The sequence below is a fragment of the Nymphalis io genome, chromosome Z (genome assembly GCF_905147045.1).
Source record: "Nymphalis io chromosome Z, ilAglIoxx1.1, whole genome shotgun sequence".
NCBI classification, from domain to species: domain Eukaryota; kingdom Metazoa; phylum Arthropoda; class Insecta; order Lepidoptera; family Nymphalidae; genus Nymphalis; species Nymphalis io.
The window spans coordinates 6,735,398-6,756,587 of record NC_065918.1 but is presented as its reverse complement, the minus strand read 5'-3'; the positions used below and the strand labels follow the sequence as shown (position 1 = coordinate 6,756,587).

At 31.0% G+C, this 21,190-nt stretch overlaps 1 protein-coding gene across 3 annotated transcripts; it reads right to left on the bottom strand.

Annotated features, from left to right (window-relative positions):
* Positions 1 to 6,948: 6,948 nt before the first annotated feature.
* Positions 6,949 to 20,797, bottom strand: LOC126780660 (USP6 N-terminal-like protein). Of its 3 annotated transcripts, none has more exons than XM_050505284.1 (6): positions 20,205 to 20,797; positions 17,424 to 18,252; positions 17,118 to 17,353; positions 16,732 to 16,793; positions 11,255 to 11,459; positions 6,949 to 7,834 (listed from the first exon to the last, which is right to left on the bottom strand). In XM_050505284.1, exons 1-6 carry the CDS (start codon positions 20,345 to 20,347, stop codon positions 7,462 to 7,464), a joined length of 1,848 nt encoding a protein of 615 aa, XP_050361241.1. In that variant the 5' UTR covers positions 20,348 to 20,797; the 3' UTR covers positions 6,949 to 7,461. The 3 variants fall into 3 exon arrangements, with proteins under 3 accessions (XP_050361241.1, XP_050361242.1, XP_050361243.1); XM_050505285.1 differs by having other exon boundaries at positions 11,264 to 11,459; XM_050505286.1 differs by having other exon boundaries at positions 11,255 to 11,447.
* Between the last annotated feature and the right edge of the window lie 393 nt (positions 20,798 to 21,190).

The window sequence follows — 21,190 nt, the reverse complement described above, 5'->3', positions numbered from 1 at the left end:
TATTTTTATACATCTATATAGTCGTATAGATAGATAAATATTATTATTATAAGTAATAAATAAAATAACATAAGATTAAATTTATAATTTATTTAAACAGTATCTATGATAGCCACCTCAGAGAAAGCTCACTGAACATCAAACCGTACAAACATCAAATATTTCAGACCATAACAATCAATATCTCTCAACCAGTGACTACGCTATATCGTGATTAAAAATACCCTAAATTATACACAAGGTACATTCATAGTTACCATTAAAAAATACTTAAATCTAAATAACTACTAATGGAGCTTAAACAATTTTATAAATTATAAAAGGAGCAATAAATCAGATAATCCAAATAATTACTTTTTACAACTTAATACTTCGAAGAGGTATGTTGCAGTTGGTTTGATTAAAGCAATAACAATAAACTAAGAAACTGTGCAAAGGCGATCTATTTAAAAAAGGTACATAAGGCTATTAATGGCACGGTTCGTTATAACGGTCGCTGGAACTCATTAACTCGACCGATACAATAGGGCGCTCCCGTGCAGCTCACGTATATATCGATTGTAAACACAGTGTCGATCAATATTCAACACGCCGCAGGCTTTCTCAGCAGCGAACCATGCCATTGAAAGCGGTCAAAGTTTACACTGAGTTGTTGTAATGTTATGTTGTAGTTATTAGAGAAACACGATACATTTATTATATATACAGTATATACCCATATGATATACGAACGACAAATTCCGAATAGTCTATGGAATACAAACGATACAGAGTAAACTTTATATAATATTAATAATAATTCCTCGGGTCATCTCTAATAACATATACATTACATTATTTGGATTTTTTTTACATCTAGCACCTCTTAACGACCTATAAGGAAATGACAGTATTATGTTAAAGTTTTGACGCACTCGGCAATACTTTGCAAAAAAATATGGCTATTATATCGACAATGAAGGAAATTTATTTATTGATAAATGGCGGAGGCCTTTGTTTTAGTACATCAGTTGACGTGTTATACCGATTGAATCGTAGTCTAAATTATTACTAAACTCTACAATAATATTAAACTACTCTTGGAAGTTAAATGCTTTATGTATAATACATGCAACAGTTTCCAACTAACGTTTCTAACATATGAAATATAGTACTGCTTTTTAGTTACCACCGAAAGGATTTCGTATTTTATAATTGTTTTATATTTAATTACCTAACGATCCTGAACTATTCATTTGTTTATATAAAATGTACATCAAATGTAAGTTTAAGCAAATTATATATATATATATATATATATATATATTAGATTTATTAGTATGAAGAACAGGAAAGAATGTTTCAATAAAGAGTCAATTAATAGTTATGGAAATATTACTTTTATAGTCAAACTAAAGCGCACAATAGCTAACATTGTCGATGACTTATTACATTTCTTTGCGATGACTGACAGAATTTAACTTCAACTATACTTAAAATAAACACTTTTTTAACGCATAAAATAAAAATACGGGCGAGTCAATAATAGATAACTGAAATTATATATATATAAATAATGCATTTTTTTTTAATTCGACATTGATACATTACACCCTTTTAAAAAAAAAAACAAAATTAATAGATTACATACAAATACTGTTATAAACATCTACACTCCCCTTTATAAAATTACAAAAATAATAATTAAGTACCTTAAAACGTAAAGCTTTTGTTTGCATAGGATATATCGATGATTCAATTTTTACTGCATCTAATTAATAATTATAAAAGATAACTAGCCACACATCCGCCTTAGAGCTCTTAATGATTTAATATAAATCGTGGAAATACTTGTTTGGGGGTCGTAAGAATAGTTACAATAAGCATACATCAGCTGCACGAATATATTAGAAGCTCGTCCTAAAATAAATATAACAATATGAAAAATATATAATTGTATTTATACATTTTCATATTTACCTGTAGATACACGGTTTTAATAACATTCCCATCCTTTATATATAAAGTCATTTACGTGCAAATAAAACGAAATAATCAAATTAAAATTATCAAATATTGAAATTGATTAATGGCACAGATTTTTTTATATGGAAACGTATTTTTTTATATGGACGTACATATCGATTTCTTTACATAATATAAATTGTTTTTCCAACATATATTTTTTAAACTAATGTGATTAATATAATATTCGCAAATACATTATTTGGACGCAGATTATTTAATTTTATTAACACGAAAAAAATGTGCAAGTGGCGTTTTTTACACAAATAATAGAGAATTGGTAGGTATTTTTAAAAAAAAATAAGTATTATAATATAATAATAAAGGTAAGAGTAAGTATAAAATATCTTTCACATAATCCATTATTTACTATTTTTACATGCAATTGTAATATTTGGCGACATAAACAGAAACCAATTTGAGGTGATAGTTGCTAATGTTAAAATAGAACTTCAAATTAAAATCGAAAAGAATTTTAAAGTCAGTATCAATATATATTATCCCTAATTTGTCTAGTCCAGCAAATTCACTAATTGTAATCGTTGTTTTCTTAAAATATGAACTAATATTACCTAATTTAAAAAAAAATTTAACCTTCGAATTTCAATATAATCTTTAAATTATCTAATATATATAAAAAAAAAATCTTATAAAATCATGATATATAAACAAATAATTACATTTATTGAACGATACATATTCCCCGTTATTAATATGTATATCTAAAAAAGTGTTTACTTGACTGTATGATATATCTTTTAAAACGTATTATAAAAAATAAGACAATTAAACATAGCGACTACGAAACATTTTGCGGCACTACAAACTATGGATAACATTTTTATCGGTAACATGAGGTTAAATATTAAACACTAGGAATAATAAATTAAAGCGATCTTGCGGGTCTCGGGAGAACTGTTACCGATTGACCAATCCTTTTGTAGAAAAGAGCCAAACGTATGAAAATGACAATAGTGTTGTATATCAACGAACGATTGAACGATGATGTAGATATTTCTCAGTTTTCTTTTTCACTGTTAGACGTCGTTTATAAAGATGCAAGAGATACAAAAGATGACTGACGTCTAGAATTGGCTTCGTCAATTGACGAAAGCAATTTGTCTAATCTACTGATTTTCAAACCGATTTAGAAATAGTAAATTCATATCATTAACAAGTCATGGACGGTAGTCTATATGTCTCTATATGTATAGATTGCCATTGCCATTGCCATTGCCATTGCCATTGCCATTGCCATTGCCATTGCCATTGCCATTGCCATTGCCATTGCCATTGCCATTGCCACCTTCGTGGTGCTTGCCTAGGGACGAGATTCAACAAATCTACCATAGCTATATAGCAGGTAGCGTACCTGCTAAATATATAAATTATTCAACTCTATTACGTCGCGAGGTTAAAAAAGAAACTAATACTTTTTATATATTATATCGGTCATCAAAGAAGCAATTTCTCGTAATGTGATTCGAATACAATTCAATTTATTAGTCTCACAACATAAAATTGGTTTTTTTTTTAAATGTATAGTCTATGTATAGTCTTAAACGATAACAAATTCCATTTATATATTTGCATACCTTTGTTATAAAGTTAGTTAATAATAAGTATTATTCTATTTTTATTTCGTTCTCTTGCATTGCTTTACTGTATACATAGATTCGAGCGTGGAAGTCACTATGTCGTAACACAGAGGACCCAACAGCGTGCGACAAAGCACTTCATATGCGGTGTCCTGCTCTCACGTTACATTACCCTGTCGACGGCGGGTCTATAGTTTAGACCTTGCATTATCTAATTATTATTTCCAGTTGTAAGATGAATTAATGAGAATGAAATGAAAACGGAATTCGATATACATAATATAAAAATAACATAGTCTACGGATGTTATTAAAACAATCAAATGGATAAATTGTCATATTATTGTAAGAACTTTAAAACACAACAATAGAACATCCTTAATAGTATTTGGAATCACTTTGGTTGTAAGTAAATATTAATAAGGGAGAAATGTAAGGTGCTATGACATTTAGGCCTTTTCAAAATCATTGTACATAAAATTATTACAAATTTAATGTCTCCTATGTATATTAAACCAATTAATAGATCAGTTGAATAATAATCGCGACCAACGCACCGACGAGCGTTTACATCTTTTGCTTCTTTCTATTCGGCAAAGAAATGTTAAAATTACCGAAGAGAAGAACTCGAAAAAATATTTCATTTTCTAACCAACAAATCTGTTGTAAGAAGCTAATGTAAAAAAACCGCTCATTGAATACACGGTAAATAATTTAAAATTAGGAAATTAGTAAAGCTGCTATGATATTGCTCTTTGCTACACTTGATAAATTCAGGTGGGCCATGATTTGTAATAGAATGTGAAAATTTTGATACCCTTTACTTTAGCCTTAACAGCTGTCTGGACAATTATTTTTGTGTATTTTTTTTGGCATTTATGTTTTGCTTTAGGATTTTCACTGCTCCAGTGCCGGCATTTCGGCTTATGGACGGGACCATTGAGGTAGAAATGGGCTTCATCCGACAACAAGATAAAACATTTTCTCGATCGATTAAAATTGTTTTAATTTAAATGTTCGGGCTTTAATTCTTGCACTAACTGGACGTTGTTTGCGTGCAATTTCAAAGGTTGTACATAATATTTCTGATTCAGCCAAACGTTAACGTGTCGATAAAAAGTTATAACTCTCTGCACGTTCTCTTCGAGGTTCTTCACACATTTCTTTGTTAAAACGGAACTCGGACACTTTTTCCAGTTTTGTCAATCGCACCCGACGCGAAACAAACGCCTCTGAGTAATGAGCGAACCATCGTTCATATAAATTTGCTTTACGCAAAAGGCGCACTACGGGAGAAGATTCATTGACCCTTCCCCGCGACCCGCGCCTGACGCGCTTGCGTTTGCGCAGAAACTAATTCATGGCCCAGCCTGTATATCATATAACAATATATTATTATATACTAAAATGTTCAACAACCTATCTAAATTTTAATATATTTATTTAAACCAATATTGATAAAATAAATATCTCATAGTAAACAAATAATTTAAAGTTAAGATGTCGAAACCAATATAGTATTATAGACAATACAAAATTTTCATACGCAACATTGTTCGGATGTAAAATATTATCTGAATCAGCTTTTATTTGTATTGGTAAACAGAACATAAAAAAACTATATTGGAAATTCAAATGAACACTGAAATTCAAACAATAGTTTATCTAAAATAGATCTTTTTTAATATACCTTAAAATCATAAATTAAACCCGCATTATCTTTTATATTTTACGTAACTCATACGTTCCTAGATACAAACTTCAATAATTTTGTAACGTTAACATCAACACTAATAGAAGCGTTTTACAGCCGATTTTAAAGGAAAGTTTAGATAATAAATAGCTTATATTTTAATATGAGCGGTTTAATTTTATTGGACATAGTCTCATTATGAGGTAATTCAATAAAATAGAAAAAGGCCGATATTTCATTTATTCTCGAAATTTTCCATTTGAAACGTTCTTAAAAATTCAAATACCAGTGTCAACGCGGTTGATTCGATTTAAATAATTTTAAGCGCAATAACGGGGCAGGAAATTAAAAAAAAAAACTGAAATTACCTACTTCTTAGATTATGTATGTTAAAGACTTTGAACACAAGATATCGAAATAATAACAGCAATTTAAGAATACCAATATTACTAATATTGAAAACATTGACTATGATTTCTACCCAGTATATGAAATTGTGCAGAACATTTCGTATTCAGAATATAATAATACTCTAGTATTCACATATAATATATAAATATATACTTATATATATTTTTATATATGAACAAACCACGTGGTAACAAATTTAATGATACATCTATTTCTAAATTTCTTAGTAGTTTTATATAATATAATATTATTGCAATTCTCACTGAAAGTTTGAAAATTACTAAAAAATATACAATATTAAGGAGAAACACATGACGGCACTTTAACAATAATTTACAATAAATTTTACACATAGAATATATTTAGTTAATTATTAGACAATCGCTATGGTAGTTCATTTTAATCTTTGATCTTATAATACCTAGCTTTCAGCTCGATTATATAAACTTATTATAGAAGCGGAAACCACCAACAGCATATTCTCTATCATATTTACTACACAATTGTCTTTTCTATATAACATATTATTAAATGACATAATGCCAATGGCATGCCAATTAAAATTTTCTTACTTACTTCGATCATATACATGTATTCATTGTATTATAATTATGTCATCTTAATAAAGTAAAAAAAGAATAATAAAAAATATCAGCAAGTAAATATAACAAATTAATTCGGTCGACTTTGAGTAAAAGTAATCAGATCGGATTCCGTAGTATAAGTATAAGTTCTCATAAACTTTTCTGGTTGATTTTTCGAGACCTTATAAAGGATATCGTGAATACCAACGCCATCAGCTCGTGATTGAGTGACGTGAATGGCTATTTAACAAAGCTTTTTAAGCTTATTGAAAAAAAAATCCTATTAATTGAAATAAAAAGTGATAAAATAACCTAGTGATTATATATTTTGATAAATTTGAATTATGCCGTTATTTCTTAGTCTGACAATATTTTTTCAATCGTGTAATAGACTACGGAACCACATAAATACAAAAAGGATTGTTGTTTGCCATTCAGTGTGCATTTTTTTACGTTCAAAGAAGAAAACTGCAAAACTTTGGCACTAACAAACGTATCCTTAACATAAAACAATTTAGATAATCCAAATAAAATTAATATCAAATATTAATATACCGAACCGAGACAATCAATATATTTAAATTGTTTTTTTACATTTTAAATCTATTCAAGTCTATTCTAGAGTAATTAACGAACAGATCTTACTAAATTTTTATGTATATAATTGAATAACATTACACTTGAGATTCTTGTATCACTACTCTATATAGCAAGAACGAGTAAACGTACATACATTTTGACGTGATTTTGGAGCCATCTCAAATGTCAGTCCCTACCAGGAATACGCGCTTGGGCAGTTAGTGGAGCTGACAGTAGTATATGACGAGTTAGTGAGCAAAAAATAAAATAGTAAAAAATAGAAAATAAAATAACTTAAATATACACAATAAAAAATTAAACCAAATTGATATTTTTTATTGTTTTAAAAAAAAACGGAATGCTAATATACAAAAAATATGGCATCATTTCAATTGATAGCGCAGATCGAATTGAAAAAATAATTAAAATTAATAATAAGAAAATAATTTAATTCTTTTATACTGAATAATCGCTAAATAACGTAAATTCGAGTAAAGTATCACGTTTACATTTTAACTGGATAAACCTCCGACAGTAGTCCGAAGTAAATAAATATCCTTTCAAGTTACATAAGTATTGATCGATTTATTAATTCAATTAATATCGTAGATTCCAGCATGAGATTCAATGTAACGTTGCGTTATGATGCGACCGGAGTCGACCACAGGCGTCAACAACTCGTCGGACGATACCTGGATCCTGATTCGATTGTCCGATGGTAAGTTCGCGGCCCCGTTGCTGTAGAATCCCAGAGACATCGGCTTGTGGTGCTCATCGTATGCTTTGTACTTGGAGGGGCTGACTGGTTGTAAATGCGATGGACTAGCGGCCAGGGGGTTGTACGTGACGTGGATGCGGACCACGTCTTCGGACTGAGGCGAGACGGAGGGCGGGTGAGGCGTAGCTCTCGGCGTCGAGTGGGAAGTGGACGGTGCCCTTTGTATACTCAAGCCGCAAATGCCAGATCTGAAACATTTTACAAGTTTATTAATAAATTAGTTTTTCAACAATAATCCATAAATTCACAGCTAGCGTGATTACTATATAAACAGTTTTTGCTCGACTAGTTCAATGCATTAGCTATCTACCATTTAGTATGTTGTATATAATGATATATTATGTTCCCAAACGTCGCTGGTATGAAGTTTTATTTTTAGAATATTTTGGTTAAGCTAGAGTACACATGTAAATAACCTTTTTAATTGCATGTAATTTTTTTTTGTGTAAAATATATATAGTACTATTACCTTGAAGTGTTCTTTTTTTAAATAATTTGATTTATTCGTTTTTATATAATAATAAAAGCCAAAGTCGAGACTGCCTGATCATGGATGCAAAACTCGAGTTATAAAAATAAAATTATGATAATATAAGATTACATTATTAGCCGAGTGTCCCAATTAAAACGCACATAACTTTCCACGAGCGAAACCTCGACTGAAAATGTTAAGTCATAATAATTAGTACAATGTAATTTTAAGTTAGAACACTTTATATCCGTTCGATATTCAAATCAAAAGTTTTTTAAAAACTCAAACTCACTCATGAAGAATATCATTTCTTTTCCACGTTATTCTAAACTTTAGGTGTTTTTTTTTTTCAATAAATCCTTATACCAGCGACTGTCATTTAAGAATAAATGTTACCTATAAAATATGGCATAAGCAGTGCTATAAACCGACACACTAAAAATAAGAGCGGCGACAAAGCTGAGATTCTAATATCATAAATATTCTATTTCGTAGTGCATGTGTTATCCCTGAACGCTAAATATTTTTACCCTCCGTAGTTCTACTCTTTTATTATACCTTTGTATAACGAACTGGCGGTAATTTGTTTAAAACGCGACATTCGACTATTTCACTGTTGATAGTGTCGGTAACGCCATTTCAAAGAAGACATATTAGTATTGAGCAATATTAAGTAAAAATGGTATTGCGAGAAGTTAAAATTTACCTCTCTTTAAGAAATTCGACGTAGAAAATAAAAAGTATTCGTTACGTTTTAGGCGGATCTTGAACGGAACTTTTCTTTTACATTATTAAATTTCATTTACGTATATGAAAGTTTAAATACATTTAAATAAATTTATATATTTTTTTAAATACCATATTTGGCACATTTATGTTACAAAATTTTAATATTGATTGTAATTAGTTATCAACATAACAACTTATAAGGTTATTAAACGTATGTTAGGTTATTAAACTATATAATGAGATCAATCGTCAAACATTTGCGATATGATTATTTGAAATAATGAAATATTTAAACGTTATTATATTATAGAAATTTATTAGGTAATATAATAAAATAAAATTTTATACCCGTATCCGTATTTACCGGATGTAGACACTAAAGATCCGTACCATTCGTATCCTTTTTCTTTACCAATTAACGACGGATACCGTCGCTAATTGGTAAATAAGAATACCTGTGATATTTTTCTATATTTACTTATTAATAAAATAAATATCTTTTTTAATGCATTATTATTAACAACACAAGTAAAAATCGTAATAAAATTAAAAAATAATATAATTAATATTATTATATTTATTTTTACTACGTATATAATAAATAGTGCTATTTAAGGAAAATTAATAATAAACTTTATTAGATAGATAATAATTAATTTATTGTGAAGATTTAATGAATTAAACCATGTCACGTAGACGCGCGTATTCAGGTGAAGTGTATCTTTGTATAAAGACCAACCGCACTACAGGTCATGAAATACAATAAAGTCATAAATAAAGCAATCTTTAGCATATTTATATGAATCGCTGCGGCATGAGCTTGTAATGTAGGTTGCAGGGCAGTGAGTGAGCGACCCACCTTACCCCTTAACACAGCTTCGGTTAAATATTCAGTCTTTTTTTAACACGTTGAAGTCGAAGGTAGCTAAGTATAGGTCTTAGTTTGAGATCGCCAGCTCTGCCACCGGATTGCTTTGCTGCGGTCCCTTTGACCCCACCTTGAGTACCGTATATATATTACGAATAAATATTATATTAAATAAATAAAAGCAGAATATACAAAATTATCTATTTAAACATATTTTATGTGACTTTCTACAATACTATTGCACATATTAAATTATTCAGGTGAAGTTTAAAATCAAATTAATTTTATAATCATAATAAAATATACTACAAACATATAAGTGTCAGGAAAGCTCGATAGTAGGTTATGCATTATACAATTAGATAAATTTAAAAATTGCCGGGCCATAAATAAAATGAAATAATTAAATAAGACGATAGGTGAAATATTTTCTTAAAAAGTGGCACAGGTCCGGGCAGATAAATCGGATAACGCCCACGTAGGGGTAACTTGCTCAAAGCGTTAATTCTTCGAGTTGCCATCGAAAAAAGCGGACAGATACGAGACAAATAGAAAATATGTACAAACTAAATAAGTAATTAAATACGAATAATAAACGATTTTATAATTTCTAATTTAATTCAAAATTTACAAGTTATTAAATAGATTAGGCAACTTAAATGTTACACATTACATTGTACAAGAACTAAAAACCACCATTAAAAAAGCTTTATGAATATAATATGGGTATTTCTCTACAAAACAAAAAACGATTGTTGGTCAATAAAAAAAGTGTTATTACTGCTGAGCCTTATACATTAATAAGGACATGCTATTCTTGCTCATGAAACATTAGATGTTGTAATAAAAAAAACGTGTTCAAACAACTAAAACTACAATTCACTGTCATGTATAATCCCCAAGATGATCGTATATTTCGATAAATATAATTTTTTCCTTATTTTATGACAAAGAGAACTGTTCAGGTTTATTTTCAGACAATAGTTTGCAATTGTTTAGTTGCTGCAATTCAAGAAACCACTCAAAATGAAGATATAACAGAAACCAATTCCTACGGGTACGAATGAGATACATTAATTGATCTTAAAAAATATCAAAAAAAGAACGCCGACGTTACCAGCTACGATGTCAAAAAACCACGGGGAGCAAGACGCACAATCCTGAGTGTCCTACCGGTCTGATGGCGTTTTCAATATCTCACAGTAAATGCATCGAAATCATTATCGATATGCAAGATCACAAAATTGTTACCGTTAATAGGGGTTCGTACATAGCCTGTCGACTGCCGCCCTCACAAATAACTTCCATATTTGCATTGTTTTTTTATCGTCACAAAATATATAGATGGAACTGTGTGGTATGGAACAGTTTCCAATGAATAGAAAACCCATATATCACTCATTCATGTAACGCGTTATATTTGATATTAATATAACTATAAAAAAACTTATGGTGGCGAAACTTGGACAACGACAGAGCTAGTCTGACGATGAGCTAAATATGCAAAGGACGTGTTATAGTGCGTCTACATAATCTCACCCATCTGACCCAGTGCCGTCGTCGCTGATGTTGCTGTGCGTGTCCAACGAGTTGTCCGGCGCGTGCGACCGCCCGCTCGAGAACACGCTGAGGTCGGCAGTGCTCGTCACGCTCGTGTCGGCGAGCGAGCGACGCGAACCGAGCGCGGACGTCGAATCCTCGCACCGAACGCCGCTCGCGACCCCGCTGTGATCTGAACACAACACTACACTTACTTGGAACATTTTCAACTATCCATTTCAAACTGCATAGCTTAAGTTTATTGGATATTTGAATGTTTTTAAAATAACGAAACTCAATTGTATTCCTTCCATCTAAAAGTCCAAAAACCCAATAACCCTGTTACTGACTCGATTCGCAATTCAACCCTAGCGATCTGCAACTATGTAAACTTGCCGGCTACTAATAGCTCAATCATCACCATCGATACATAATTCTATAAGTTTTCTAAAATTATCTTTATCATAGTAAATAAAAATTACAGTACAGTAGTTTTGATTTGGATCAAAATTTATAACAAATTGTGTACAATTTAAAATCATTTGCGCTGGTTTTCAATATTAGTAAAAAAATTGAGTGATTTATAATAACACAATAATTCATTCAAATACCCAACAACTACTGATCTTTAAGATTCCTGACGTTCAGTGCTTCGTTTGTGGATTAGAAATTAGTAATGAGTGATGGTACGGTCATCGTAATATATGAAATGGCCATTAAATGTTAGCAGAAGCGAACATCGGGTATATAAGTTACAGCGGATGAGCAATCAAACAAGTAACATGCAAAACATTACACTTACCTCGTATTACGGTCGGGCGTACACACACATTTCAAGCAAACAAAGTGTCAATAATATCTCATGCAAATGAAACAAAAACCTCTGCTCGTAACCTGTGTCAACTCAACGATACGTTATTTCTTATCGTTTATTTACATAGCTAATAATAAATCGAATAGTTCTCAGTAATGTTTCCGACGAGTTTTCTTTACACTGTCACTTTTGACGAGGTAACTGTACTTTTCGTAGTCAGTCTTGAACGAAAAGCGTGGGGCGAGAAAGGGGACGTCTTGGAGGATGTTCATAGAGGCTTGGGAGGTATGGAGGGGAACCGCGTTGGTTACATTTTCGCCTGAAGGCAAAAAAAATACTAATTTAAAATATTAAACAGTATTTGTCTGGTTAATTTATTTTACCTTCAAGTTTGATACAATGGCCGTAAAAGCTTTAATTACAAGATAGCTTTAAGAACAATCTATGATTATTTAGAAACTGAAGACTCTGAACATGTTTCAAAATGTTCTATTTATTATTTATATATAACAATATAGTGTGTAAGGCGGGTGGGTGTGACATCAATTAAAAAAATAATATTCCAAGATCTTAAGGGAAGCATAAGATACATTGCAGTGCCGTATCTACTAGGGACACGTAATCTATGTGATATCTAATAAATAAATACGTCTACAACATACCATAAATAAGGTATTTTGATATGTACTACGTTTTGGTGTCTTCATACCACAACGGGCGGCAAAACTAAAAATAGAAAACAATTTTATTGTGCCAACTTTAATATAACAACCGTTACTTTCCATTATAACATGACAATATAATAATATGATACATCGTTACACGAAAGGCGTTCTTATTATAATGTGTCTTCATTTTCTAAATTTGACCTAGTGTCAATAATACATACGCTATAAAACTTAAAACTAATAAATACAAAATAATATATAATTAAAGCAACACCATTTTTAAAACTGGATGATAGGGGTGGGTTTATGTAGAATATATAACGCGAATGATAGATCTATTGATAATATTACAAATAAATCAGGTCTGAGCAGAGATAACTCCCAAACATCATTAAAAATTAAAATAAACAAATACTTCAACCGTTTGCATGAAATGTGTGTTTGTAAAAATCGATTGTGTACAAATTTACGTACAAAGTACATGATGTGTGAGCAAATAAATTACATGACATAAAAAAAAAACAATAAAAAAGTAACGAAAGTAAGAGAAAGATATAAAAATGATACATTGTTTGATTAGTAACAGTAACATTTTGGTTAGATAAAAAAATAATCCTCAAATTCTCAAGCAAAGAATGTTAATGGAATATTATTTGCACATTGTTAAACATGACATAAACCCACCGCCGTACCACCATGGCCATGCTAGTGCGCAAAAATAAAACTATATTATAAAACTAGGCTTAACAGAAACTATGTGCGGAAAGTGATGAACGAAGACTTGGCAAGCGTAATGCAGTGTCAAGGGTGTCCATTAACTTGACACGGTCTGAACCTAGACTTATGTAACACGCAGCGAAACTTGGCGGGCTAAGCGAATATTGTACAAAGTCACACAAAATTCAACCTGAGCTACAACGATGCATCGTTTTGTATTGTAGCATATTTAACATAACACGGTACCAAATCAATTCGTGCTTTTAGAACTTGTTTTGGGTTAGTCACGACATAAATAAGAATCGCTTTCAAATATTTCGCATTTCGTATAATATATTATTTGTTTTTAATTTCGTCGATTCGATTTGCAACACCTTGGACTGGGATCGAAAATTCTATTTTTTTGACTTGCACCCGATTACATTTCATTCCGACATTCAGAAAGCTTACTATTATAAATTCCCATAGTTAGTAAGATGTTCTCAGTTAATGATTTGGAACATGTCACACCACGCTCCCAGCCGGCGTGTTGGCGGATACGGTTAACTTTCATTTTCTCACGATGTTTTCTTTAACCGCCGCGCACGAGTTGAATTATAAACGCAAGTGTAGCATTTGCGATTCTTGTGTCGACTTAACGCCGGCACTTTCTTTTAAAATTTAAAATGGAATGCTTTAAAATAACTGTATGAAAAATTTTCATCGAAATGAAAAACTATTTTCAATATAGATAATGGCTATTGTTATTTTAATGTTAATGACGTAATAGTTCTACTACACATAGCCGGTGCAATTTCAAATGACCCAAAATATAAACAATATTGACAGATGCCAGGACAAAGAGTTTACAGGTATAGAATACAGTGACGAAGAATTAAAAGCGTTAGGAACTCGGTATAATTCTGACTGAGCATACCAACTCTTAAATATATGACAGTAAAGCGAAAATAAAAGACTTTGTGACTGTGTAAAATTGGTCCTCTTGAGCGTATATAGCTGTGACACCGCAATGCAGTGCACACGAGACAGAAATTAGAATCGAGCATTTTCGGGTTTGTTTATATTTCGTTGCATCCGAAGCCGCCGCGCCGAGAAGCGTAAGCGTGATCGTTTTCGCATTATATAGCTGTTGTTCAAACGAAATTAAAAACAATATATCAATAATACACTCTAATGGTGTGCAAGGACATCAAACAATAACCTTCAATTCTTTAACAATATTAAAGAATGAGGATATTTGACAGAATGACTTCAGTTTTTATATTAGGAGACCAGATTGAAGCGTGAGATTTGAATACAATAATCTGCATCGTAAAGCCGCGTGTATCATTAGAAACCGTTTTTATTTCATGGGAAAAAAATCTCGCACACTTACGACTGAATTAACATTATACAACTTGATATAATTTAGTTGAAATCTGACGTTGGTAGCGTTAGCTGATTGTTAATTATCTAATTATCATAACATGTCTGATTATCGACTAGAAATCGAGCCTAAATGTATTAAACGTAATTTTTTTTATATATATATATATGTTTCTTAAATATATAAATATAGTTTATAAAATACACACAGTTTACCTGTCTAATTGAGTTTGTTTGTTTGTTACCCCTTTACGACTTAACCGATAATCATGAAATTTTAAACGTTGTCAGTAGTTCAGGAAAGTACACAGGTTATATAGCTTACACCTCCCCACCCCCCTCACATTTTACACGCGGAATAAGTCGCGGCGAAAACTAATAATTCAATAAAGCATAGAAAACATTATATATTATGCACTTGCATACGAAATATTACTAGTTCGGGACGTGATTGGGTAACAAACATTAGAAAACACGAACTTTCGCCCTCATCTGTATGTGTAAACAAGATATAAGGTAGTTATATCTGTGTGTACAGAGATCGAGTAAAAAAACTATTTCCTTTTTCAATTTTAATCCGGTACAGTTACGTATAAACTCCGTGGAAAGCTTAAGAATTCCTGGAAGATGAATGACGACGGCAAGATGTAATTGATGTGATCTATGCTAATATTATAAATGCGAAAGTTGCTCTGTCTGGGAATATATCTGTCTATCTGCCTGACTGTTACATTTTCACGGTTTAATAATTAAACCCAAAGAAAGCACATAGGCTACATTTTTCATACCTAACACCTGACCGGTTTGCCAATTATTCTCGGTAGAATCTACATTTAGAAACGGTGATAGCTTTAGGCTCAAATTATCGTTTAAAATGACGGCCCGAAGCGTCTTATGCAAACGATTTTAAACGAATATAATAATTATGCATATTTATAGATAAACTTAAATTTTAAAAGAATTCGAGAAAATCAAAACGTTTCAACAAAATGTATAATTATATAATGGAGTGCAATTACTAACTCACTTATGAATGTCGGCCCAGGAGTGATTACTCTATCTACCGACAGGATTAATACATTCGAAAGAAGAATACAAACAAAACAAAAAAACACAATATTTATCAATATGGGAGCTAATGTCATTTTATACACTGTATTCGTTAAGTAACATTTAAATATTCAATATCATCATTCTCTCATTCATTAATTATAAAATGACGTTATTGTGACGATTTTAAATATATTTAAAATACTGTGCTGAAATTTCAAATATAAATACTAATATAGTTTTCAAAACGGCTTCGAGTTACCATTAACTATAAATACAGATTCACTTAAAATATCGGTGTACTAATTTTATTTCAAAGGTATTCGCGAATAAAATAAACAATAATAATAAGAAGATGAATATTGCTTAAGTTGAATTTTTCTTATTTATATACATATACTTTACATAAATGTGTAATAAAATGTGCTGCTTTTGTTTAAAAAAAAATTTGTACTTTTAGGTAAATCACATTCAATAATAAGCAAAACTTGAAACACAATCGTTCTCGTGCCTATATATGCATGATCATGTTTAATGAAATAACCAATAATAAATTAAAGAATATATGAATCTACAACTTCAAAGTACACTACATGTACACTCGAATCGAAACGAATAAATATAGCTTATTTTACAAAAGGCATGCACGGTAATTATTTGCTGTCTATTACCAATATTTTAACGACACTCGTTTAGATAAAAAATAATAATAAATAAGACTTAAATTGTTTTAAATAGGATAATTAATAATTTCGGTGACTTCGTTATCGTTTATACACAAGTTCATAAATGCGTAAATTGATCGGAACCGAGGCTCTCGTCGGATGTGGTTCGTGATGTTGGCGGCGATGCCTCCAAATTACCTGAAACTGTGTCGCTCTGTGACACTCGAAGCTCCTGCAACTCAAAGGCCGCCTTTTCACGCCTAAAACAAAATAAATATCGTATTAAACATTTTATAATGTAATAATATAACGGTGTGAAACTATGTGCTAAAATTAACCACCGATTTAAATATTGTTATGACATATATCATGTTCTAGCCGCATAAATCTTAACCGCAAAATTAATACGCGAAAGCAGCTTTATCACAAACATCATTAAAAGTCAAATGTTAAAAAAAATGGCGACGCGAAAAGTTGTTTTAAAACGAAAGCATTGCTGTCACTTGACCTAATTCTTCCTAAGTTATGCAAGTTCTGATTAAGCCATCTCTCAAGCAGTTTATCATTATTTCGTATTTTCTTACCTTAAAATAACTGTAGCTCGAGCTTGTTTTTCGGTTTCAGAAAAATTTTCAGCTCTTTGGCCAATTTTCGACTTTTTGTCTGGTTCCACGAACAAGCCAAGTTGACGCTGCGGCAATTCAGAGGGCGGAGGTGGACCCGGGTAATCGAGTTTAGCTCGTTTCAGTTCTTCCATAGATCGTTCTAAATGATAAATGACAACATCGTCCTCAAAGCCAAAATCTTTATGAAGTTTCACCTGAAAATCAAAATTATCTTTTATTAACTAATTAATTCCTTATAATATATATCTTATGTAAAATGCATACCTGAATAAAGTTAACAATAAGATCCATATCGTTTAACTTCATAATCGCTTTTTTATGGAGTTTAAGAATAGTATAGGCCATAGCAGTAATCACTCGCTCTCCATCGAGCAGATATATATCCCACACCCTCAAACACAGACTGAAGGGCACTCGTTCCACAAAGCATACAAAGAACCATTTGAGAGAGTAAAGTATGGCATCAAGGCCAAACTTATCAAAGTGATGTTTCAGCTTTGGCATAAACTTGATCAAAATTTTATCATGATGTTCTAGAAACCTTGTTAGTTTTGGAAATCCTTCAACATACAATCCGTGCATGGCATATTTCTTATCAGACAAAAGTATGGCAAGTGCCCAAAAAGCATCTTCTTCATCCATATACATGAGCAAAACACCAGCTAGGCCGGACATGCCCTGACAATAACCCACTTCAGAGTTATACATGCTGTAAGCACACAGAACATTAAACAACGAACACTGTTTTTCTGAATATCTTTCTCTATAGAACTGGTGTTCTCTGAATTGTCTGTTTACATCTGAATCTATCTGCCTTACATCGGTAGACCATTGCTTTGCAAGTTTAAGCATCTCCTGAAACTTTCCAGGGTTATCTGATTTTATGGTATTTACATTAAGAAGTTTGCACCATATTTTTATTCTTAATGAGTTTGGAATGCCTTTATATATTCTCCTGTGTAACTTTTCCTTTGTAGTAGCCGATTCCCAGGATCCAAGCATCTTGACCCATTTCTTCTCTCTTTCAACTTCCACATTAACTTTTTGTGGTGCAGTCTTTTGTGTGAGTCTCTCATCATGAATGAATCCATATCTAGAAAATTATTAGTTTTATATTTATTGCAATGTTAGCAACAATGGGAAATATGCAAATATTATATAGTTACTTTGTTTCCCATAGACATTGGCGATGTAAGATATAATAACCATTCCTTACATTGCCAATGTGCCAATAACCTTGGGAACTGAAATGTTATGTCCCTTGTGCCCATAGTTACACTGCCTCGCTCACCCTTCAAACCAGAATGCAACAATGCTAAGTATTGCTGCTTAACAGCAGAATATCTGATGAGTGGGTGGTACCCACCCAGCCGGGCCTGCACAAAACAAGCCGGCGCGAAGCCCTAGCAGAATATCTGATGAGTGAGTGGTACCACACAGGTAACAACAATGAAACAAACTGTATGTACATTTAAAATTTTATAAAAATATATTTTATTGATTATATCTAGTGTATTATCCCTGAAAGTGTTAAGTTGTCAATAATTTATTGTTAAAGAAAAAACAATTAATCATAAAAATATTCACATGCCAATTAAATGTTTACAATGTATAGAGCATTTTAACAAAAAAGTAAGTAGATAATTCTTTTTGCATATAGTTATAGAAAAAGACCAAGAAACAAAAAGGTTCACTATGCATTATTATAAAAGACTAGCCGAGCCCAGCAGATGTTGTCCTGTATGTATATATAATGATGATCAGTTGAACAGTATATAAAATAATGTGCAACAAAGTGCATGGTATGAAAATCTACATTGAAAAAAATATGTTCATGCCACATTCATGGTGAACATTCAGATAGTAAAACATTAGTGAAAGATACAAGATAGTAAACATTAGTGAAAGATACAAGATAGTAAACATTAGTGAAAGATACATATGCAATCATATTTTGAGAAAAAATAAATTTTGCTGTTTCACTTATAATTTTTATAAGTTAACATTCAAACTTAGTTGATCTAGTGTTCAACTAGGTTTGAATTATGCCTACGCCTAGGGTACAAAATTGTTTATATTTCTGCACACAGTGACACTATATAAAATGTACCTTTATGTATCTACATGTGGGTTTATACCTCTTACCATACCAATGGTTATTTGTAATGATCGCTTACCATCTGATATCATCTAGATAATATTATAATAATTTTAAATAACATTAAAGATACTAGTAGATACTAGTATTTACTATTAGATTGACTCAGGAATTAAGTTAAGGAAATTAAGCACTTCTATATATACTAATAGTAAAAACGTAATACATTAAAATAACATATGTTTATATGAAAAAATATTGCATAGAAAAATATATATTTTATTTATGTTGACTAATATTAAATTAAATTTATCACACACTTAAGAAAATGCACATATGGACAGTGAAAATGATATTTGCATATTTTAGATAATTTATTTTTATTTTACTTTAAAGGCACCGTCTTGACTAATTGACATCAATGCACAGCCTAAACTAAAATACATATGAGACCTTCATTTTATAATGTAGACAGATACTATAAATATATTTTACAAAGGAGGCATTGCAACCCCTCTTTCATAAGCTATATCATAATCATGACTTTAGATGTGGGTACAATTGATTTATAAAATTATTGATTGTCAATGATAACCAATGCTTATTTTGGATGTTTCTTATATCCATTAGTCTTATATTTACATCAATTTGAGAAACTTCAATTTAGACAAAAAGACAAATTATATTAAAATAAGCAATGCAAGTAAATCTAAAAGTTCAGTATAACTCCTTTTACTAAAAAATATTGTTTCATATTACTGACCTAAGACAAATAATTATAAAAAAAAAATATCGCAAAAGCTTAACATTGCAATTCATAATTAAATAATGCATTCAATTTTAAATAAATATATAAATTCGCAATGGCCATAATATTTCAATACACATGCAAACTTAGACTAAAACATAGTTTTTTAAGGTATGTTCTACAAATAAACTTAAAATACCTGTCTGTTTTATGGTAATCTTCAAATTCAGGATCTTCCCAGGGATCTATTTGACCAGCGAGGTTCTCTCGCCCTCTCTCGTATCTTTGGAAGATACGCTCCCGCTCTTCGGAAGCCCGTGCCAACAGAGCCTCCTCATTCATAACACTGCCTGATTGTGCCACATACCGATCGAACACCTACACGACCTACAATCGTTTAACCGACCTACTAAATGCAGCTAATCCTTCTGTATTATTAAAATATCGAAAACTTAGACGTGCCTACATTGCAATGCAATAGGTTAATTTGTTTTTTACATAGTTTTTAATTACGTCCTTAAACCTACGAGTAATTAAAAAATTCTCCGACGCTATTTTGAACAATCTGACCACAGATCTAAGCAAATTCAATAATTTTACATGCCAAGGATAATCAACTATTGCAGTCAGGTTGTAAGTTCTTTTAAGTAACGAGTTCATTAAATACTTTAAAGTGGAATGTTTTTATTAAAATAAATTATAGTTAACGCGAACATTTCAAACACAATTCACACACATTCAGTTCAATAATACACTATAAGGAAATAATTGAGAATTCAGTACATCTGAGAAAAGAAAAACGCCCCCTTTTTGAGATGAGTATGAACGGCGTGGAATCAAGTATTTTAAGTTATAATAATCTCAATGTCTAATTAATACAGTAAAAAAATAAAAGTTTTTATTATCAAGCAATTAAAAAACGAATGATATTTAAATAAAACTCTTAATATATTTAGTTGGTGTTTTTTATTTTTATTTTGACTAAATATATTTGTAGTGGATATAATAAGTTAGTATGCATTGACATACTAAGAATTTAAATTAATTATCATATTGTATAGACAAAAAATATAAACATGCAATATTACGCACTAACCGGTCATTTATATGTATATGTTCTACTCTATGAAAAGAGCATCTGGGGCTTAGTTATTTTTTAAAAACGAAAGGAAAGAAACCTTGGCA

What these genes read in the sequence shown, in the direction of transcription:
- LOC126780660 (XM_050505284.1), bottom strand. Translation starts at nt 20,347, where the DNA reads ATGAATGAGGAGGCTCTGTTGGCACGGGCTTCCGAAGAGCGGGAGCGT. An exon ending in TTATTGTTAACTTTATTCAG is followed by an intron (nt 17,354 to 17,423) that starts GTATGCATTTTA and finishes TTTGATTTTCAG; the next exon opens with GTGAAACTTCATAAAGATTT. An exon ending in ACAGAGCGACACAGTTTCAG is followed by an intron (nt 11,460 to 16,731) that starts GTAATTTGGAGG and finishes AAGTAAGTGTAG; the next exon opens with TGTTGTGTTCAGATCACAGC.